Genomic DNA, 24542 nt, shown 5'->3' with positions numbered 1-24542 from the left:
TGCTTTTAGAAGACAATATACAGATATATATTCATAACTTCAGGGTAGGGAATATTTCCTTAGAAAAGGACACACAAAGGAAAAAAAAAACTAACCATCAAGAGAATGATTAAAAAATTGACTACATTGAAATTAAAATCTTCCATTAACCACATGATATCACGAAGAGAGTGAGAAAACACAGGAGGGAAGTTCTTTCAACATATATAACCGAAAATAGCTTATATCAAAAATATATTAAAACATATGTAAGTTAATAAAAGGGTGAGGAGAGACAACTCAATAGAAATACAAACAAAAAGGCTTGAACAAATACTTCACAGAAAAGAATATCCAAGTGGCCCCCAAATAAGGAAAGATTCTTTTTATTATTATTATTATTATTATTAGTTATAAAAAGCAAATTAAGGGACACCCGGGTGGCTCAGTTGGTTAAGTGTCTGCCTTCAGCTCAGGTCATGATCCCAGGATCCTGGGATCGAGCTCTGCATTGGGCTCCCTGCTCAGCGGAGAGCCTGCTTCTCCCTCTGCCTGCCGCCCCCACAGCTTGTGCTCTTGGACTCTCTCTCTCCCTCTCTCAGTCACCCTCTCTCTCTGGTAAATAAATAAATAAAATCTTTAAGAAAAAAAAAGAAACCAAATTAAAACCCCAATGTGCTATCACTACTAACCTACCAGAAGGAATAAAATTTGCTATCTGCGAGTGTCAAAGGGCTTAGAGGTTGTATAACAATAGGAACTTGTATTCACTGCTGTTAGGAGTGTGAAATTGTGCAGCCACTCTGGAAACAGTTTGGTATGATCTAGTTAAATTAGACTTGAATGACAATATTTATAGAAACTTTTTCTCAAAATAGTCCTGAAATATCCATAAAAGCAGTAAAAAAAAAACAGGAAACATATAAACAATTATACCAATATATGACAAAATTGTGATATTATGCACAATAGCAAAAATAAACTAATTCCATCCATAAGAATATGGATGATCTTGAAAACATAATATAGAGAAAAGAAGACTATAAGTACCAATAATTGTGTGTGTGTATGTATATATATATATATATATATACATACACACACATACACATATATAGTTAAAAACAGAACCTACTGATTAGGAATGTGTATTTGGAAAGGAAGACCATGAAGAAAAGCAACAAAATGTTTATAATAAAAGACACATTAATGATTAACCCTTAGAGAGAGAGGACATTAGGACAGGGATGAAGCCAAGGGGTAATATGCCTGGGCTGCTAGCAATGCTCTGTTTCTTGGCCCAGACTGTAGTGTATGAATGTTCATTTTGTAATTTATATTATATATATGTTATATTATAAATGTATACAAACAATGCATGTAATATATCTATTTATATGTTTTTCTGTATAAATTTTACAAAAAATTGTTCTGATTAAGGAAGCTTGAAAGCCTGTGGTTATGTATGGCCATACTAGAGAGCAGGGATCTTAACCTTTTATGTGCCACAGATCATTTTGGAAATCTGATAAGGCCTATAAACCCTTTCTCTGAATTCTTTTAAATTCATTAATAAAATGCATAGGACTAAAAAGGAAGCCAATTATGTCAGAATACAGTTGTCAAAATATTATAAAGGAATTTATGATACAGTTACATATATGCTTCTTTTTTAACCCCTAAATTATAAGACCTAACAGTGGATTAGTAGCCACTATAATTTCAAACTAGAAACACACATATAGGACATTTAAGGATTTATGCAGCAACTGCAATGTGATGTAAAAATGTGTAATTTCTATTAGTGACACAGTCATGAGAATTAATACCACTGTGGTTTGTTTCCTTACATCCCTGTAATTGTAGAAAATTCTAAATTTTAGTTAGAGTTCAGTGAAAATAGAAATGTAATTTTTCTCATTCAGGTTTTGATTATAAGCCTGGATTTCATGAAAACTATCTGTTGCGGTCTGTCCTTTTGGTGACGGGACACCTTACTGCATTTTCCCCAGTCTGGTGGAGGTTTTCCTCGATGGTTGGGTCAGAAATAGTGCCACAAATGGAACCAAACTCACCAACACAGTGTCCAGAAACAAAAAGAAAACCTGATGGATGAAGCTGAATCCTGACACAGTGGCTTTAACAAGTGGAACAAGTGATTCAGAGAAAAACGTCCCCTATCTGTATCCTGAACCACTCCAGTTGCCTCCTTGATCCCCTTAAGATATAAATCTAATGTCACATAATGCATATTTCCATCACCAGTCCTTTGATTTAAAGTTTTCAAGAAATATTTTAACAATTTGTGTTGGAATTGATTCATCTTTATTGGAGGATAAGTAATTAAGGGGGAAAGAACATAAAAACATTAAAAGATTAGGTTTAAAATAATATGTGGAAGTAGAATAGATATAGAATATATACTTTCAGAAAAAAAATTATAAAGAATCAAAGTAAATTTAAGGTGGCATCTGCTTGGTACTCTCAATAAAATGAAAATAGATTGTTAAAGAAGATAAAAAATAAGAGAAGACAATAGAGTGGTATGAAAGAGGTTTAAAGAAACACAAAGATGCCACTGACCATTTTAGAATGTCATTATAACTAATAAATAGGAGGGTTGACATTGCCAAAAATTCACTCTATGATACAGAAAATAATTTTGAGAGACTTTTCCCAAAATAACAGGAGATAGACAATGACAAAAAAGGATAACAAGAAAGCCACACAATCAAGATATTTGATACAAATAATTTATATTTCTGAATTAGAAACCAGAGAAGTGGAACAGAATCAATTTTAATATCTGTAATAACAGAATCATTCCTTGTACTGAAGACAGAATCAAATCTGCAGTTTGAAAGATCTCACTCACTAACAATCAAAATAATTAAAAGAAAACAACATCCAGGTATGGCATGATGATTAGTTTTCATATAATAGCAATTCTTTTTTTGTTGTTGTTGTTGTTGTTTTTATTATTATGTTATGTTAATCACCATACATTACATCATTAGGTTTTTTTTTTTAATATTTTATTTATTTGACAGAGAGAGACACAGCGAGAGAGTGAACACAAGCAGGGGGAGTGGGAGAGGGAGAAGCAGGCTCTCCGTGGAGCAGGGAGCCCGATGTGGGGCTCCATCCCAGGACCCTGGGATCATGACCTGAGCCGAAGGCAGATGCTTAACGACTGAGCCACCCAGGCGCCCCACATCATTAGTTTTTGATGTAGTGTTCCATGATCCATTGTTTGCGTATAACACCCAGGTGCTCCGTTCAGTACGTGCCCTCTTTGATACCCATCACCAGGCTAACCCATCCCCCCACCCCCCTCCCCTCTAGAACCCTCAGTTTGTTTTTCAGAGTCCATAGTCTCTCATGGTTTGTCTCCCCCTCTGATTCCCCCTCTTCATTTTTCCCTTCCTGCTATCTTCTTTTTTTTTTTTTTTAACATATAATGTATTATTTGTTTCAGAGTCTAAGAACACTTAAGGGAAAATAAACTAATGATTTTTAAAGGATTATTTCACAACAACAACAAGCAAAATCAGGGTAGCCTTGGTTTTTAAACATTAAATATCAGTATCTACTTCTTCAGAGAGTCATGAAATTAAAACTGTGAGTCAAAAGATCTAATCCAATCCAATCTATTCATGTTTTTTATTTAGCAGTGAAAATAAATCCTTATAAATGGAACATAGAAAGTTTCATGCAAAAAGAAAGAAGAAATGACTAATGGAAGTGATTTAGCAAATCAAGATATCATAAACAAAATAGAGTTCAAGAAGAGGGAAGTCATATTTTAAAAGGATTTTTAGTGAGTGTTTAAACCATTAAAGAATTCTCTAAATAAGTAGTTGATTGATGTTTATGTGTCTATTCCCCTACCATATCCAAATACCAGATAACACAACTTAAGTAGCATATGTGCATGTGTTTGCTTGTCTATATAAATGTAATAATATATTTAATATTTAAATATATATGTAATAAAATCATAGAGCACTAGAAAAATAGTAAAGAACTTTTAGAAATTTCCGAAAGAAAGTAAAGGGATTTAAGCAGACAGAAACAGAGTAAATTATAGTCGAAGCATCAGAAGTAAATGCTATTCTTTCTTGGGAAGTTTAGCAAAGAACCAACAAATTTTTTTTAATTTAATTTAATTTTATTATATTACTCATCATACAATACATCATTAGTTTTTGATGTAGTGATCCATGATTCATTGTTTTTGTATAACACTCAGTTCTCCATGCAGTACGTGCCCTCCTTAATACCCATCACCAACAAATTTTTTTTTACCAGTACATAAATTTATTTATTTATTTTTTTAATTTTTATTGTTATGTTAATCACCATACATTACATCAGTAGTTTTTGATATAGTGTTCCATGATTCATTGTGCATAACACCCAGTGCTCCATGCAGAATGTGCCCTCTTTAATACCCATCACCAGGCTAACCCATCCTCCCACCCCCCTTCCCTCTAGAACCCTCAGTTTGTTTTTCGGAGTCCATCGTCTCTCATGGTTTGTCTCCCCCTCTGATTCGCCCCCTTCATTCATCCCCTCCTGCTACCTTTTTTTTTTCCTTAACATATATTGCATTATTTGTTTCAGAGGTACAGATCTGAGATTCAACAGTCTTGCACAATTCACAGCGCTTACCAGAGCACATACCCTCCCCAGTGTCTATCACCCAGTCACCCCATCCCTCCCACCCCACCCCCCACTCAGGCAACCCTCAGTTTGTTTCCTGAGATTAAGAATTCCTCATATCACTGAGGTCATATGATACATGTCTTTCTCTTTTTGTCTTATTTCGCAAATAATAACACCCTCCAGTTCCATCCACATCGTTGCAAATGGCAAGATCTCATTCCTTTTGATGGCTACATAATATTCCATTGTATATATATACCACTTCTTCTTTATCCATTCATCTGTCGATGGACATCTTGGCTCTTTCCATAGTTTGGCTATTGTGGACATTGCTGCTATAAACATCGGGGTGCACGTACCCCTTCGGATCCCTACTTTTGTATCTTTGGGGTAAATACCCACTAGTGCAATTGCTGGATCATATGGTAGCTCTATTTTCAACTTTTTGAGGAACCTCCATACTGTTTTCCAGAGTGGCTGCACCAGCTTGCATTCCCACCAACAGTGTAGGAGGGTTCCCCTTTCTCCGCATCCCCGCCAACATATGTCATTTCCTGACTTGTTAATTTTACCCATTCTGACTGGTGTGAGGTGGTATCTCATTGAGGTTTTGATTTGGATTTCCCTGATGCCGAGGGATGTTGAGCACTTTTTCATGTGTCTGTTGGCCATTTGGATGTCTTCTTTGGGAAAATGTCTGTTCATGTCTTCTGCCCATTTCTTGATTGGATTCTTTGTTCTTTGGGTGTTGAGTTTGATAAGTTCTTTATAGATTTTGGATACTAGCCCTTTATCTGATATGTCATTTGCAAATATCTTCTCCCATTCTGTCGGTTGTCTTTTAGTTTTGTTGACTGTTTCTTTTGCTATGCAAAGCTTCTTATCTTGATGAAGTCCCAATAGTTCATTTTTCCCCTTGCTTCCCTTGCCTTTGGCGATGTTTCTAGGAAGAAGTTGTTGCGGCTGAGGTCGAAGAGGTTGCTGCCTGTGTTCTCCTTTAGGATTTTGATGGACTCCTGTCTCACATTTAGGTCTTTCAATCCTTTTGAGTCTATTTTTGTGTGTGGTGTAAAGAAATGGTCCAGTTTCATTCTTCTGCATGTGGCTGTCCAATTTTCCCAACACCATTTGTTGAAGAGACTGTCTTTTTTCCATTGGACATTCTTTCCTGCTTTGTCAAAGATGAGTTGACCATAGAGTTGAGGGTCCATTTCTGGGCTCTCTATTCTGTTCCATTGATCTATGTGTCTGTTTTTGTGCCAGTACCATGCTGTCTTGATGATGACAGCTTTGTAATAGAGCTTGAAGTCCAGAATTGTGATGCTGCCAGCTTTGCTTTTCTTTTTCAACATTCCTCTGGCTATTCAGGGTCTTTTCTGGTTCCATACAAATTTTAGGATTATTTGCTCCATTTCCTTGAAAAAAGTGGATGGTATTTTGATGGGGATTGCATTGAATGTGTAGATTGCTCTAGGTAGCATTGACATCTTCACAATAGTTGTTCTTCCAATCCATGAGCATGGCACATTTTTCCATTTCTTTGTGTCTTCCTCAATTTCTTTCATGAGTATTTTATAGTTTTCTGAGTACAGATCCTTTGCCTCTTTGGTTAGATTTATTCCTAGGTATCTTATGATTTTGGGTGCAATTGTAATTGGGATCGACTCCTTAATTTCTCTTTCTTCTGTCTTGTTGTTGGTGTATAGGAATGCCACTGACTTCTGTGCATTGATTTTATATCCTGCCACTTTACTGAATTCCTGTATGAGTTCTAGCAGTTTTGGGGTGGAGTCTTTTGGGTTTTCCACATAAAGTATCATATCATCTGCAAACAGTGAGAGTTTGACTTCTTCTTTGCTGATTTGGATGCCTTTCATTTCTTTTTGTTGTCTGATTGCTGTGGCTAGGACTTCGAATACTATGTTGAATAGCAGTGGTGATAGTGGACATGCCTGCCACTTTCCTGACCTTAGGGGGAAAGCTCTCAGTTTTTCCCCATTGAGAATGATATTCACTGTAGGTTTTTCATAGTTGGCTTTTATGATATTGAGGTATGTTCCCTCTATGACTATAGTCTGAAGAGTTTTGATCAAGAAAGGATGCTGTACTTTGTCAAATGCTTTTTCTCCATCTATTGAGAGGATCATATGGGTCTTGTTCTTTCTTTATTAATGTATTATATCACGTTGATTGATTTGCGGATGTTGAACCACCCTTGCAGCCCAGGGATAAATCCCACTTGGTCATGGTGAATAATACTTTTAATGTACTTTTGGATCCTATTGGCTAGTGTTTTGGTGAGAATTTTTGCATCCATGTTCATCAGGGATATTGGTCTGTAATTCTCCTTTTTGTTGGGGTCTTTGTCCGGATGGGGATCAAGGTAATGCTGGCCTCATAAAATGAGTTTGGAAGCTTTCCTTCCATTTCTATTTTTTGGAACAGTTTCAGAAGAATAGGTATTAATTCTTCTTGAAATTTTGGTAGAATTCCCCTGGGAAGCCATCTGGCCCTGGGCTTTTTTGGGGGGGGGAGATTTTTGATGACTCCTTCCATTTCCTTAGTGGTTATAGGTCTGTTCAGGTTTTCTATTTCTTCCTGGTTCAGTTTTGGTAGGTGATACATCTCTAGGAATGCATCTATTTCTTCCAGGTTATCTAATTTGCTGGCATAGAGTTGCTCATAATATGTTCTTATAATTGTTTGTATTTCTTTGGTGTTGGTTTGATCTCTCCTCTTTCAATCATGATTTTGTTGATTTGGGTCATTCCTCTTTTCTTTTTGATAAGTCTGGCCAGGGGTTTATCAATCTTGTTAATTCTTTCAAAGAACCAGCTCCTAGTTTCATTGTTCTGTTCTTTTAGTTTCTATTTCATTGGTTTCTGCTCTGATCTTTCTTATTTTTCTTCTCCTGCTGGGTTTAGGCTTTATTTGCTGTTCTTTCTCCAGCTCCTTTAGGTGTAGGATCATCACCAACAAATTTTTTTTTAAAATAGCCCAGGGATGCCTGAGTCATTCAGTCAGTTAAGTGTCAGACTCTTGATTTCAGCTCAGGTCATGATCTCAGGGTTGTAAAATTGAGCCCTGCCTCAGGCTCTGCACTCAGCGTGGAGTCTGCTTGAGTTTCTCTCTATCCCTCTCCTCCTGCCTTTATTATTTTATAATAAATAAAAATAAATCTTTAAAAAATAGCCCAAACATCAGAAGTAGATGCTATTCTTTCTTGGGAAGCCTACAGAGAATCTTAACTTGAGACAGATGGCTTGTTCAGGTCCATCCCCATCTGCATCCCTATCTCCATCCCTTGTGTATAAAGAACAATAGTGAAGACAAAGACCCAAGAACTGCTCTCTAGAAGCAATGGGGGATGCAAGGGCCTGAGGAGCAGAACAGAGGCTAACTGCAGATACTCACAGTAGATGATACAGAAGGGAGGATCAAGGAAAGAGTGCTGAGGGAAAGCCGTTCTCTCAGGAAGTAATTGCATTGAGGAGCTCTCTTCTGGGCAAATTACTCCTCATCATGGTGACTGGAGGTGAGGATCCCCACCTCCAGACCTGTATGGAGGCCTATCTATCTACTGATAGAGCTCACAGCCAGATCTCCCATCTGGAGAAGTATGGGTAGTTACAACAAGCACACAAGCATGCAAAGAAAACCGACAAAAGCTAACTGAAGTCAACCTAATCCTGCCCTCAGCTAAGGGTCCCATATCCTGAAGAAAAATAGCACAATAAGAGACAGGGTGAAAAACAAATCAATCAAACTCAAAAGAAATAGAGATGATTCAAAGAACAGAATTGAACCTACAAAAATAATCCACGCCATATTCTTAGAGAATTTTATGAGACTATTGTACCTATACATTAAGTCAAAGCTCCTACAAAAATAGAACAATCATATAACAAGAACATTGGGAAATTAAAATTAAGATTACAAATATAAAATTTGAGGAAATTTTTTGTATGTATAGTAAAAGCATAAGATTGTGGAAAATATGATTAAAAAGTTGTTAGAGACCTTGAAGATTAATATTGTAGATTCAATATTTATGGAATGAACAAGAATTCCAAGAGGAGAGAAAAGTGGCAATGAAATCATATGTAATATGAAATAAAAGCTTAGAAGAGCAATTTTTTCAGGTTAGACATGTAATGTTACCTACGGAAGACCACTGAGGAGTCATCACAATCAGGAGGGGCCCATCCTTCCTTACACTGACACTGGAGCTCGTGGTCACACACCTAGAGAAGCAGTGATCCTGTTAATTGCCACACTAGGCTGACCACCAACCCAAGGGCCCTATTCATCAGAAACTAACCCCAACTCTGCAGCCTTTCAGCTATCTACATAATGCATGAATCCATCATAGGAATGTCAATACCAGGTTCTTAGAAGAAATTTTTTTCATTGAACCAAACTACTGAGCATTAAGGCAAACTTAATAATTTTAATCACTTAATGCTGAAATATTACTTTAGCATCATCAAGACTGACCTAAAATTACAAAAGATTCAGCAAGCTTGGGGAAACATTTTCAAAACTTACAGCGTGTCCTTTGCACTTGGAGGAGCAATTGGTTGATTTGTAGGCTCTTTCAATATCTACACATTCTGCATTAATGCAAACCTGAAAGTGATGTGAAAAACATCAAGCTGACATCAATACCCAAAGGCTTCAGCTCTGCAAACTGCTGACTCTTTGGAATTTAATCTTCTATTATTAGCCATGATTATTGTTATCAAACTTACCTTTTTATTAGGGAAATCACAGCATTCTTTTGGAAATAAGAAGATGAAGCTAGATAATTTTTTAAAAAAAGTTTGGAAAGTCCTCTAAAGAATATTTCCTTACTTCACTTTATTCCTCATGGGTCATTCCCTTAATCCACCTCTTCAGTCAATACCTGAGACTGATACTTAGCACTGAGCTAAGCATTGTGCATGATACAAGGCACCCATTCCAAACAAAAATATTATGGAAAACATGTTAATATCACATCATCTGCAATATTACAATACCTATCATTTGTGTAAATATAAATGGTATTGTTATTATTCTCTTTATTATTATTAGGGTGGCTATCATTTATCGAGAACCTACTGATTTGGGGACAATAAAATTTACCAAGGTTTAATAACCTAGTACTAAGCACATAATAGTTACTTATCAAATAGTATTGGAGGGATGAATTCATGCATGCATAAATGAATGGCATTAAGTATTGCTTTGAAAACTGTGCCCCATGAAACATAGAAAGTCCTTGAGAAGCAAACAAACAAACAAAAAAAAAAACAAGACAAGAGAACATTTTGATTAAAAGCTACATTTTCAACTTACCTTCTTGTTTCCACACTTAGTTCCATTGGCCACCATGCCTTTTTCTTGACTGTTGTCTTCAGGATCAAATGTTTTACATGTCAGGAAAGTTACTATATGTCCTCTCCAGGGCAAATTATCTGACCCACCTTGACAGAACAACTTCCCACACATGGCATCACTGAGGAAAAGCCAAATTTGTTGCAGTTGAAATACCAGGATCCAAATTATAGTCCTATGCAGTTCTAAATCAGCTCCCTGGCTATCAGTATTTAACTAATCGTATTTCTCCCCATAGTAGAGACTCCTAGTTCTCCCTTTATGTCAAATTTCCCCTTATTCTTCAATAATAGAACCACAAAACATTAGCAAGGCACATTATTGCTCAAAAACAAAACCCACATTTCCCAGATTCCTAGACAGCTAATTTTGGCCAATTGCCTAGTTCTGGCCAATGGGAAAGAAGCAGAATCTTATGTGTAAATCCTTGAAGAGGGCGTTACATGAAGGAGTATGTCCTACTTCTCATTTTTTTCTCTTTTTGGCTTATTGGAATGCAATGGCTGTAGCTGCAGAAGCCATGATACGCCAAGAGAAACACCTTGGAATGAAGGTCATGCTCGAGATATAAGGAGGATAGACTTCTAACATCATGGAGGGCACGTAGACAGTTTCTATTTTGTTTCAGCTAAAGTTACTTTTTTATTTTCATGAATTTCAGCAGAATAATTCTCCCAACTATAGCTGTGTCTACATAAGGCTGAGCCTTGGGTGACACTCCAAGTCATCATGTGGGGTTACTGAAAGAACTATCTCCCTGCAAATAAAGATGAAACAGCTCAGCACTCGGTAAAGCCATTCACTACTGCCAAGGTGAATAAAGTCAGGGCCAATAAAATTGGAGTCAATTGCTTTATGCGGAATTCAGAGGAGGGCTGTGAAAAACTACTCTCAGAGGGACAGAATCAGATTCTCCTGATGTTTCTGGTGGCAGTTAGCAAATATGACTGAGGAGTGGGGAAAGGCAGACATTCTTTTTTTTTTTTTAAATTTTTATTTGAGAGAGAGAGAATGAGAGAGAGCACATGAGAGTGGGGAGGGTCAGAGGGAGAAGCAGACTCCCAGCCGAGCAGGGAGCCCGATGCGGGACTCGATCCAGGGACTCCAGGATCATGACCTGAGCCGAAGGCAGTCGCTTAACCGACTGAGCCACCCAGGCGCCCCGAAAGGCACACATTCTTTCCAAACCTGAAGAGGTGTTTTTCTTGAGTCACTTAGGTAGAGCTTTATAAGGAAGGCCTACGTTCAGGTCTACTCTCCACTACAGCCAATGACTATTCAGAAGTGACTAGGAGGTCAGCCTGTGAAAGAATGACACATTTGTGCCTCTAGTTGCAGAAATGATCCAGGGATCATACAGTCATTCAGGGCAATGTGTGCTCATGCTACAGAAGGAAGTGGAACCACCTTACGCTCTTTCCCGCTCGCTACCTCTCGAACTACATATTGGCTCCCAGAAAACATACACATTGCTTTTTACATAACTGTTTTCCCTTTTGAATCTGCCCTGATTTCTTATAAAGGAGAGGCCATGGAATATTATTATCCTTTAGGCTCAGACTCTCCAAGGGATGACACTATGTCCAAAATATAGCTTGGTAATTATCATCTGGAAAAACCACTGTTTAATAGAAAAACTTTTTAATCTTGTTCAGTCTCTTGTTATACATTACCTAGTATGTGTGAAATTTGGAGAAGGTACTAAGTTTCATCTATTATAATTTGAATTTTAAAAGTCACCTTAAAATTGTAGAACCAAAATTCTTATACAAAAATCTCAAGTCCATTGTTCATGATATTCTAGAAACTTTTTTTTTTCCAGAATATGCACACAAAAAGTAAAACAAGTTCTCCAGGTGAATTGTCAATCTTTTCTATTACTGTATTTTTTTCTTTCTGTAATGCCATGGCAAGCTTAAATAAAACTATACAAGCATTGTATTGGTTATTCCTCTGAGCAGATAAATATTTCTACTCCTAGAATCGTAACAAAACACCTAGATGGAAAAGTGCCTAAGTTATATTGAAAAATCCATGTATAGACTTCCATCCAGGCCCATTCACTGCTGCTGCATGTTCCCTCCACACATTCACTCAATTTCACGATGACTGTACTTGATGTCCTCCAAAGCACCCACCATGAGGGACTGGAAAAAAGAGTTCATTTCTTATTCGTCTTTTAACTTAGTGCCTAGTCTAAAACATAGCACATAATAGTCAATGAATGCTGACCAAATGAATGATGTCCCAATTAACTTTTGCTTTAATTGGAATAAATCAGAACATGTGTCTGGAAGTGAATGATTTCTCTAGTCTGAGGAGCAGGAAGGTTCAAACAAGGCCACTCACCTTGCTTTGCAGGGAATGTGTGTGTCATCCACTTTGCGACAGTACCCATACTTTGACCCACCTTCATTCCTGCTGTAACACGATTTGTCTGCAACCTTGGTCCCTGAAACCAGGCATGGTGAGTAGGGACATATTAGAAAAGAAAAAGAGATAAGATACTCAATGCTACAAAGGATTAATGAAATATAAAAGTAATGAAATATATAGCACGAGAAGTACTATTCTGGCATAATCCCATTGGACATTGTCAGAAATATAGGCTGCAATAGTTTGTTATTGAGAAAGCTGGCTAGAAATTAAAATAATCCTTTAGGGGTGCCTGGGTGGCTCAGTCAGTTAAACATGGGACTCTTGATTTTGGTTCAGGTCATGATCTCAGGGTTGTGAGAGCGAGCCCCGGAACAGGCTCCTCACTCAGCTTGGAGTCTGCTTAAGATTCTTCCCCTCTCCCTCTGCCCCTCTCCCCCTCACATACTCTCTCTAAATAAATAAATAAAATCTTTTAAAAGATACAATAAAATAACCCTTCAAATATTTAAATTTTGAATAATGGGCATCTAAATATTTGGAAATGTGGTTGATTTGCTGAAGATTAAAAAAGTCCATCTAAATATGAAGACTTAGCTGGGAGAGCCACAATCATTATATTAACATTTCACAGGCAGACACTGGGATGCTCTTCTGCTAATACTTGCTATGTCACAATTACTTGCTATGCTTAGTCAAACTTCTGCTTTGTGCAGGCACGGCAATAGACACCACATATTTAATTTCTCAGGCAATCTTCCTTAGATCCTCATCAGATGAGCAATAGAATACAGTGGTTAAGAGTTCAGGAGCTAAGTTGCAGCTGTGTGACCTTGGCCAAGTGCCTTAACCTCTTGGTTTATCTGTAAACCTGAATCATTTTAAATGAATTTCATGTTTCAATGTCCAAGATGATAAAATAAGTTTTATTATCATATTTTCTTAATTATTTGATCTTAGTAACATTTATAGGCTCCTTATTATTATAATAAAATATCTACACTGAAAATATTGGTTAGGCATGAATAATAAGGAGAAAACATATTCCTAATCCCAAACTTCAGAGTTATTATGGCTACTATTGTAGAAAGTATCATTCATACACCTGGTACCACGCTGCTTCCCAAATAACAGTATACTTGTGCTTTCCCCAGGCACTAAATATTAAGCAGTTTCATAGCTGTAAAAGCTGCATTGAAGAAATACTATATAACTTACTTGACTGAGGCTTATTCTTGGACTTTGAGATGTTTCCCAATTATCCGTTATTAATTTTAAAAGTGCTGGCTGAAAATCCTTCGTGAAAAAAATATTCTGGAATACACTTGCTGGGGAAAACAGTACATTTTCTTTTTAGGTGGTACATACATTTTTCCAATTCATCCTGGAAAGACTGTCCTAATTCATGTTCTTACCAGACTGTATAAAACTAGGTGTTTTGCCACATCTTCACTGACACTGAGCATTAACTGTAACAAAGTTTTGCCAATTTGACAAGTGTTGAAGGAATCAAATTTTCATTCATATTTCTTACTATATTGGCATTTCCTGGCACATCAATGTGTCAGTACTTCATACTTCTTGCTAGTAAGTTAGAATGACTTTAATGGTTTTCGGACATTTGGACTTCTTTATGACAAACTGCCTGTTAATGCCTTGGTCGCATTTTCAGTATTTGGAACTGCAAATGATTTATAGAAGTGACTTGATATCAGAGAGAGTGATCTCCCTCCTTATATATAAGACTTTTCAAACTTTGAAGATTAATTTGAAATAAATTTGTGATCTCTTAGAAATTACAAAATTTGGAATTTTATTTAGGCCAATCTGTTATCTGATCTTTTATATGGGCTACCTTTAAATGTGTGATTTAAAAGATCTTTCCTCTTCCAATATCAGATAAATATGTTCAACATTAATTCAATAATTTTGAACATTTACGAAAGTCAGGCAATGTGCTGGGACACACTGGGAATACAGTTGTGAACAAAATACATAATGTCTAGGTACTGGAAAATATACAGATTTGCAGGGGAGGCAGATAGTGAAGGGTCAGGCAAAAGGAGAAGGTAATAGTATTTACTGCAGTGATTTATCACCAGATAATAAAGGGATGCTCAGAGCTTCAACTCTGTGCAGAAGATTTTCTTTCCCTAGATTTCTGCTATATACCAAAGTTAGTCAAGAAAGCACAGAGTCTCTCTTTAACCCACAAAAACATCTTTGTTTCCACCTGTAACTTAGCATGTGAGTCTGCATTACCTGTACGCGGGAGGATTGCTGAGGCCAGATTCCTGCACGTCAGTGCACCTGCTCACGCACCAATGGTATCAAGCTATGCTCCTCAAATTGTGTCTCAGCCCACCCCTGCCTGATACAAAGGATTTATTTTAATTCAGGAATTTTTCTAAGTTCTAATCCATGTATTTCTCAGGTTTCCTTTTTACTGGGTATATTGTGAAAGACTGATTTTTGTTGCTTTCCTTTATCTTGTTTTATGTATATTTTCAGGAATTATGAGAAGTTCCTGGCATGTGATAACCATCTTCGAGTATTTTTAGGAATATGTATTTTCCCTATTAAAACATTCCTTCAGTCATTTAAGGAATGTGCACAATGGACATCATATCCAGAAAGTCCAAAGAACTGATAATTTTTAAATTGCCTTTCCGATCAAGGTTTTTTAGTACAATTTAAGTTTTAGTTTACAGTTTTGGAGATTGTTAAGTTTTATTTTTAATTTCTTTTTTTTTATGGTATATCAGAGAATATGGCTTCTAAAATTCTAGTATTATGGGCAAAATAAGCATTTAAGAGATTTCACTTTTCCAAATTGCTCATCTGCATTCCCACAGTCCTTTTTTTCCCCTCCCCCTTCCCTTATGCTCTGCCCATCTCCCAGCATTCCTGCCACTCCTACACACACACACACACACACAGATACACACACAGACACATACACAGAGACACACACACACAGACACACACAGAGACTTCTAAGGGGGTACTTATCTGAGAAGGATCTTGATTAGGGTTGTCAGATAAAGTACCGGATATCCAGTTAAATTTGTTTTTTGGTAAGTTTTTATTTAAGTTTCAGTAGTTAACATACAGTGTAATATTAGTTTCAGGTGCACAATAGAGAGATTCAACACTTCCATACAACACCCAGTGCTCATCACAGCTAGTGTACCCATTAATCCCCATCCCCTATCTCACCCATCCCCCGCAACCAACTCCCCCTGGTAACCATCAGTTTGTTCTCCATAGTTAAGAGTCTGTTTTTTGGTTTGCCTGTCTCTTTTTTTCCCCCTTTGTTTGTTTTATTTCTTAAATTCCACAAATAAGTGAAATCATGTGGTAGGTCTTTCTCTGACTTATTTTGTTTAGCATAATACACTCTATTCCATCCATGTCATTGCAAATGACAAGATTCATTCTTTTATGGCTGAGTAATATTCCTATATATATATCTTTATTTATATAATATAAATATATCTACATATATATTTATATATACATATTAATATGTCACATCCTCTTTATCCATTCATCAGTCAATGGACACCTGGGCTGCTTCCATATCTTAACTATTGTAGATAATGCCACTATAAACATCAGAGTTCGTGTATCCCTTTGTATTAGTATTTTTGTATTCTTTGGGTAAATACCTAGTAGTGCAATTATTAGATCATAGGATAGTTCTATTTGTTACTTTTTGAGGAATCTCAATACTGTTCTCCACAGTGGTTGCATCAGTTTGCATTTCTACCAACAGTGCAAGAGAGTTCCCCTTTCTCTACATTCTTGCCAGCACTTGTCCTTTCTTGTATTGTTGATTTTAGCCATTCTGATAGGTGTGAGGTGGTATCTCATTGTAGTTTTGATTTGCATTTCCTTGATGATGAATGATGTTGAACATCTTTTCACGTGCCTGTTGGCCATCTGGATGTCTTCTTTGGAAAAATGTCTATTCATGTCTTCTGCCCATTTTATAACTGGATGATTTGGTTTTGGGGTGTTAAGTTTTATAAATTCTTTATGTATTTTGAATACTAACCCTTTATCAGATATGTCATTTGTAAATATCTTCTCCCATTCCATAGGTTGCCTTTTAGCTTTTTTGATTGTTTCCTTCACTGTGTGGAAGCTTTTTATTTTGATGAAGCTCCAATAGTTTATTTTTTGCGTTTGTTTCCCTTGTCTCTGGAGATACGTCTAGAAAGAAGTTTCTCTGGCTGATGTCAAAGAGGTTACTGCCTGTGTTCTCCTCTGGGATTTTTATGGTATCAAGTCTCCTATGTACATCTTTAATCCATTTTGAATTTATTTTTGAGTATGGTGTAAGAAAGTGGTCCAGTTTCATTCTTCTGCATGTTGCTGTCCAGTTTTCCCCACACCATTTGTTGAAGAGAGTTTTTCCCATTGGATAACATTTCCTGCTATACCCAGTTAAATTTGAATTTCAAATAAACAGTTTTCTTAGTATAAGCTTACCTCCAGTATTTCATGAGATATACTGATACTAAAAAAAAAAAAATGTTAATCTGGAATTCAAATTCAAATTGACTGGTCCATCCTTATTTTTATTTGTTGAATCTAGAAATCCCCAAATTGACCTTATGTCTTAAAATGCACTTATCCAGGATATTGAGCTGTAGCACAGTTTCCAAGAAAGAAGGTTGGGACAGAATACTACTTTGGCCATGATTAAACACTGTCACCTGTTATCACAGTAACATGATTTTTCCTTGTATATGAATAGAGAAAGACAGGAATGCCCATAACACTGGGGCTTGTCCTCCTACCTGGTCCCCACAGGTCAGTACACTGCTCTTGCAGTGTGGGGCACATCCCCATCAAGCAGTAGCCCTCTCCATTTTGGCAGGGGAAGCCATTGACTCGGAATCTATCATCAGGGCAAATACCAGATTTGCCATCACACATTTCCGGCAGGTCACACTCATCTTTTGCTGGTCTGCACACTGCACCAGCCTTTTTAAACTGCAGGGAAATAAAAATGAAGAGAAGGCTTTTTCTACTTGACTTAGTCTAATATCTCAAATTAATGCAAATAATATTTTCCCTTTGGCCTTTTTTTGGCAAGGTAGTTAGAGGCATCATTCTATTCTAGCTTACATCTGCATTGCATAAACTAAAGACATCTCCTATATATCACTTCTATTGACTTCTGCCAATGGCCTGAGTCTTTAAGTAATCAATATTTCTGAATTTATAGTGCAAGCATTATAGAAATATCAATGAGAAAAGTACGGAAGAAAACCAAGCCTCATCTTAGATGCAAAGAAGGGATTTACTTTTTCCTTTGTTGAAGGCATCTTTGTCAGGATTTTCAAGGAGATTTACATCTGCAACTTTAGAGATTTATTGGCAAAGTGAATCTTCCGTATTAAGGAAGGTAAATTTACAAGCACCAGATCAGCATGCTCTGAGACTTTCCCAGGCATCGTGTTTCCTAATCCTTAATTCCTTTTATTGTATGCTCAAATGTTTCTTTTCAACTCACTTCTTCCTATGAAATGATTTCTTATGGGTGAGAAATAACTGGATGTGCATTTGATGTATTAATTCCATCGCATTCTATTCCTGCAAATCTTGCCCTTACTGCCTGAGAGAAACCTTAGACAACTTCTGCCATTTATGCAGATCTGAAGAGGCCTGTATGGACACTGGAAGCATATCTTTCCCTAGCTGAGGTGAGCAAGCATGCTTCCCTATCATCAGAAAACTTTCAGTATCTTAACATTGATGACAGAATGGAATCCAAAATTTAATTAGATCATACATGACCCTCCAAATTCAACCCCTGCTGCTCCAGCCAGACAAGTTTTCTTACCAGCCATCACATGAGCCATGCTTATACCTCCTGATCCATCTTTATTCTTTCCCTCAGCCGCCTCATTTAGGAGTGTTTTCTCTTTTTGTCTACTTATCTAAAATCTACGCCTTACTTTAAGACTAGTGACAGCCTCATTTTCCACGAAGCCTCCTCTGACGTCTTCAGGGCACACTGTTGCCTTTTCTTCCTACACATGATGGGAAGAGCCTTGAATTTGGATTTGGAAGATATGGGTTTAAATCTTGGCTCTACCAGGGGCTGGGTGTATGCCTTAGAAAAGGGACTTAATCTCTCTGAAAATCCATTTCCCCATCTAATATTTCCTTTATAGAGTCATTATAGAACTTAAGTGAAAATTTAAGTGGAAAGCATTACACAAAGGGTATATCCTTATAATGTCTACCTGGGCACTTAATCATGCACTATATTTTCATCTGTTTCAGGTATGTATATCATTACCCTAAAGAAACAGCATGTTCTTTGAAGTCAAAGACTACTTTTTTTTTAATTTCCACAATTTCCAACAAACAGCATTTAATCAACACTTGTTGAATATGACTTAAGTTCTCAAACTTTCTTCCTTTTGGCCTCTTTTATTTCTTTCCTCTCTTTCTGACATTAAAAAAAAAAAATTCCCCAATACTACCTATAACCTGGTATGCCATCTATCTGCACATTCATTCTGCAAACAGTTCTTGAGCATTTAAAATGTAGTAGGTGGTAGGTGAGGTACACAGGTACCACTCTGTGGTAGGTGAGGATGAATCAGTCCCTTGCCCTCGGAAGTCAGTTTTACTAAGGAAACAGACATATAAAGGAATAATCATAATAGAGAATTCTGTGCAACAATAGGAAGGTAAAATCCTAAACTTGAACGTGAAAGGAAAGTCAACACGCCCCACAGAGAAAATGACACAGAATCCTTACTTTATGTCTGTTTTCTAAGAAATTCACCCTGAAGTGACTTCAAAGTCAAAGATAGGGGAGACCCCACATTATTTAAAACAAAAGCTTTTCCACTGAACCCATTTTTAAAGGAATATGCAACCAATTATGAGGTTTGGTGCAAGAAGGCTCTGTGGCATCAGAAGCAGCGGCAGGTTTTATTCCCCAGCATTGGCTTTGGAACAGGTCGTATTTGGAGTTTGCCATTCAGTGGCTCTATGATGTTGCATATTTTCTATTCTGAGCTTCTGTTCCTTCAAGAGCAAAACGAGATAATAATACCTAATTCAAAGGGTTCTTGGGGGATCAAATAGCCCATGTTTATAAACACTCATATATAAATGGTAGGCAGTGTTATTTTATAGACAGAAAACTAGTGCTTTGCTATTTCATTTAACATAATCACTGAGATTTTTAATATAGAAAAATAAACGGTAATCATAATTTTTAAAATAAAATAAAATAATTATCTTACCTGGCATTTTTCACAGCATTCTCCTAATGCACATTGAAAACTTGCTTTGATTTTACAAGTTTTAGCGTCACAGCAAATGTTGGTACATTCCTGAGAAATACCAGAAACAAATGCAAATGCTAGATTGGGTCTCAATGTTTTGCTCTTGTTTCACTACAATTCATAATATAATTTTTTCACCATACAGATCCTACTGTGATATAGTCTGAAAATAATTTTCAGGAAAATAAAAGATAGAACAAAGTTCAACATTAGAAAAACAGATTTTGGAGCCACTGGTGATTTGTCTCATATCTGAAGTCTACTGACATCTTTTTAAATTTGAGTATCTCCTCTAGTTCACTCAGCCTCCCATGGTAGTACTGAAAATGATCTATTTTTGGTAAAATATCAAAGAAAACAAAAGGAAAAAGGATAGTTTTTTAAAATAAAATTTACATACAACTAATGAATCATTGAACACTACATTAAAAACTAATGATGTTCTATATGCTGGCTAATTAAACATAATAAGAAAAAAATTAAAAAGCACAACTGTTTATTGCAGAACTTTTCAGAGCCTTTAATACACAGGCTTACTGTGACTTTCCAGAGGCAAATAGTATATGTAACGTTTCTTAAGGTTATCTGAGCAATAAACATGTTATTCAAGGAAAATAAAATAAAATAAAATAAAATAAAATTTATCTAAATAGCTAAAAACAGTGGCGCCTGGGTGGCTCAGTCGTTGAGCGGCTGCCATCGGCTCAGGTCATGGTCCTAGGGTCCTGGGATTGGGCCCCGTATCCGGCTCCCCGCTCGGCGGGAAGCCTGCTTCTCCCTCTCCCACTCCCCCTGCTTGTGTTCCCTCTCTCGCTGTGTCTTTCTCTGTCAATAAATAAATAAATAAATAAATAAATAAATAAAATCTTAAAAAAAAAGTTTAAATAGTTAAAAACATAATTAGTTGAGCTCATCAGTTTTGTACCTATCCAGCAATAAAATTAATCTCTAGGACATGTACTAAAAATCTAAAAGTATAATTCTTTATGCAATTTTGACATTTGATTCAACTCTGCATAAAGCAATAGACTGTGTCTTGCTCTCCCCACCTTGTTTCTGAGATATCAGGCATCTGCATGAGGCTTTGGGGAAGCTCCTACCTTGGAAACTTCCTCTTATAGTTGTTTAGGTTCCCTAAGAGAATTACAACACTTTAGGGTTAAAACTCTTGCTCTTATTTCAAATATAAACATCATCTTGGAAAGATTCCTTTCTCAAAGAATGAATACATTTATGGTCGTATTTTGAATTTACTGAAGAGATGACCTCTTGAAGCCTTGACATGTCACTCATATTAAGTGTTGATAAAACGGGGACAAAGATCCCATTCAGAACCCTGGCTGCCTTGTTAATAGGGTGGGATCAGACTAGGACTCACAATGGTAAAAACTCTTAAGTCACAAAGAGAAGAACTAAATCTCAGTGCAAGATGTTCCCAGGACTGCCAAAACAAACACCTGAGTCTTCATCTTGGCCTCTCTCTCTACCAGCTCCGTGGACCTTGGGCAAGCCATTTACACCCTCTGAGTGCTATTGTGGTACTGTCCCTAAAGTAACTGCTCAGCAGGTCATAGCCACATAAGGAAAGTGAAGTTATTTTTGCCAGAAAGAGAGGGATGGGGATATAAAGCCCAGTTGTTGAGTGGTTCTTAAAAATCAGGAAATGGGGAAAGAACCCCAAGAAGGAAATTAGGAAGGTCTGCTAAGCAATGCAGTAGTCACTGGGCCGACAAATGTCTACAAATAAACATATGCAAAATTATAAGAAATGCACAATTTCAGAGTAATAATATAATTTTATAGTCTATCTTCTCAGCAATTGAAAAACAAATTAGATCATTTTAGAAAGTATTTGGTGGTACCTCAGGAGTCCCACAATCACAGTCCTCTCCCATTTCTACCAACTGATTCCCACAGATTGGGATGGATATGATATCTGTAGGCAATGGAGCGTTGAAAAGGCAATCTGATAATTTATCTTCGAAGAACTTGTCATAGCTGATGCGGCTGCAGGAACTGAAGTCTGTAGGTATATAGAAGCTATGACGATAAGGAAAGAGAAAATGGAACACAGTCACGCTGAGCAGGAAGGGAGCAATATCACACACTGGGGATGATACACCCAAAACCTGCCCTAAAAGATTAAACCCAGGGCGCCTGGGTGGCTCAGTTGGTTGAGTGACTGCCTTCAGCTCAGGTCATGATCCTGGAGTCCTGGGATCGAGTCCCGCATCGGGCTCCCTGCCCAGTGGGGAATCTGCTTCTCCCTCTTCCACTCCCCCTCTTGTGCTCTCTCTCTCTCATTCTCTCTCTCAAATAAATAAATAAAAATCTTAAAAAAAAAAAGATTAAACCCAATCCACTGCCCAACTGCTAAATCATGAGCTCATTTGTGTACCTGAATTAGCCCTGGATGGACATAAACACCTCCAGCTTAATGAAAAAATACATCAGATCTTAAAGTGTAGCATCCGGGCTGCTGTTTAAAAAAACGAAGATGTGTCTGACTTATCCAGATAATCTTATTCAGCCTTAGGTCATTTTGGTTGTGAAGTCCTACAGGTAGTAAAGTCATACTTATTTATGTGTCTAAGAATTCACTTTCCTTCAGAGGAATTACTTTTGGGAGAATTTTTTCACTTCACAAATAAAGATGAGGTTTAAAAATGCAGTAGTATCTGGGAGAGATAACAAAGGTATGTGACTGGCAGCCACCATAACCAGGTATTTTGGGGAATGGCCTAGGAGACTAACCCTAGATTGAGTGAGCTGGGACAGGGAAATAGAAGAGAGGAAATACATATATAAAAGGGATTTGGGGATTTTTAAAGATAAAATTCCCTGGAAACTTTGCTTAGGCAAGGCAGGAATGTATCATTTCTTTATGCTCCTGCAAGGATGTTCTCCTAGAACCCACCCAATCTGAATTCATTGAAAATTTGATAAATACTAAAGATTTTCTGAAACCAGATCTTGTGTAGATAAGATGAAGTTAAAAGTATCAATCACACCAACAGCAAAGACATAATATGTTTAAATGATGTCTTAGTTAATGAAAAACATTGCATATAGATGAGGGCTAAAGTGGTCTGGTATAGATATGCATTCATGATTATACTATTTAATATTTAAAAGCTTGAATGTGTTGCTGAAGATGACATGAAAGATATAGCACAGATACAGCCCAGAGTGAACCAAAAACTGGAGCAGAAAGCATCTTCCCAGAGAGCCTCACCTTAGTGCTCTGTCCATCACACATATTGTAGAAGGGCACTTGCAAACATAGGAGTCATGAAACATTCCAAAGTTATGACCCATTTCATGGGCCATGGTCCCTGCTACTCTAAGCATGTTGTCACTGTGGTCCTAAGGGCGAGAATAAGGAAACAGATCCTCTGGTTTTCAAACTAAATTATAACTCAGGGTATAATTAGTTTTACTAACTGGGGCTGAGTGATTTTACCTTCAGCTTTTTCACTACTCACCATGTCTCTTTCTCTCCCTCCCCTTCTCTCTTCCTTTCCTCTCCTCCTGCCTCTGTCGTCTGTCTGTCTGTCTCTCTCTCTCTCACACACACACACGCACACACACAACTTTGGTACTGAATGTGCATCACAGGGCACATTGCTTGCTCTTTTTTCTTGTACATGGGGAATATTTATGATGAGAAACGTTTCTGTGGTTTCCTGCCATGAGAGATAGTGGCAAAATGTCTTCAATGATGATAAGGAATCAGAATTTTTTAAACTGATCTACCTCCAGCACCCCCCCACCCCCAGCTGGTTTTTAATACCTTCTAATTTGATTGAAGGCCTTTGATCTGTTTAGTTAATGGGGATCTGAAAGTGTTTGTTAACTTTAATACCAGGACTTTAGTACCATTGGTATCTTTTTCAATTCTGTTACCACCAAGACTAGACATCAGTTGCTTCTAGACTTGCCCCATTGCATGAAGTCTGGCTAGTAGCCAACTTCATTACCAGATTACTTCTGATTAGAAATGTTGGACTGGGGGCTCCAGGTTTTTCAGGAGCAATAAAACAGCACTATAGAATCACTGCAGGCTGTAATTTTCCAGTGGGGAGACAGGAATCTGCCAGTTACACCCACCCACAGAAACCTGATTTCCTTATCTACTTCATTCCAAAGAACCAAATAAAGAAATCCATACAGCATGGTACAAGACTCATAAACAAGGAGCACCTGTGTAAGATAGGCAGTTAATACAATTCATGATATTCAATCATTCTGTCAAGGTGAACCTGGTAAACCTTGCTATTTAGTAAGATGGAGTTACTCAAATGGGAACAAAAACAAACCAAAAAAAAAAATTAAGAAAAATGAAAGTATGTTTAGACTTTCCACATTGCCTTACGTGAGACTCCTTAAATTTATAGTATCTTCCTTTAAACAATTATTTTCGTAACTTAATTTTTTTTTCCTTTGGAATGAACTCCATTCTCTCTTCCCCCTCTCTAAATCTTACCCACCCTCTGAAGTTTATTTTACAGCTACATTTCCTGACCATATTCATCTTCATTAATAATCCCCTCCTCTGGATTCCTACTGCAGTTTTCAATTCTACTATCATATATTATTAAGTATTGCTTTAAGTAGTCTAATTTCTTTTCCAATTTTATGGTAAGCTCTTGCAATTTAGAAAATATATATTTGGGGCACCTGGGTGGCTCAGTTGGTTGAGCGACTGCCTTCAGCTCAGGTCATGATCCTGAAGTCCCAGGATCGAGTCCCACATTGGAATCCCTGCTCGGTGGGGAGTCTGCTTCTCCCCCTAACCCTCCCACCTCTCGTGTGCTC

General features: G+C 37.1%; 1 protein-coding gene across 1 annotated transcript in view; it reads right to left on the bottom strand.

Moving 5' to 3' along the window:
* The window catches only part of ADAM28 (ADAM metallopeptidase domain 28), an 82536-nt gene that overhangs the window by 10974 nt on the left and 47020 nt on the right, over positions 1-24542 (bottom strand). Inside the window, exons 12-19 of the mRNA XM_035023228.1 lie at positions 22960-23090; positions 21587-21764; positions 19683-19772; positions 17211-17406; positions 12376-12478; positions 9988-10147; positions 9196-9276; positions 8813-8891 (exon numbers count right to left, since the gene is read on the bottom strand). Coding sequence (XP_034879119.1) covers positions 8813-8891; positions 9196-9276; positions 9988-10147; positions 12376-12478; positions 17211-17406; positions 19683-19772; positions 21587-21764; positions 22960-23090 — 1018 coding nt within the window. The remainder of the gene's footprint in view (positions 1-8812; positions 8892-9195; positions 9277-9987; positions 10148-12375; positions 12479-17210; positions 17407-19682; positions 19773-21586; positions 21765-22959; positions 23091-24542) is intronic.

The sequence above is a fragment of the Mirounga leonina genome, unplaced genomic scaffold, assembly GCF_011800145.1.
Source record: "Mirounga leonina isolate KUSES-001 unplaced genomic scaffold, KU_Mleo_1.0 Mir_176, whole genome shotgun sequence".
Taxonomy (NCBI): domain Eukaryota; kingdom Metazoa; phylum Chordata; class Mammalia; order Carnivora; family Phocidae; genus Mirounga; species Mirounga leonina.
Note: the sequence above shows the minus strand (reverse complement) of the source record. Positions and strands in the feature narration are given on the sequence as shown.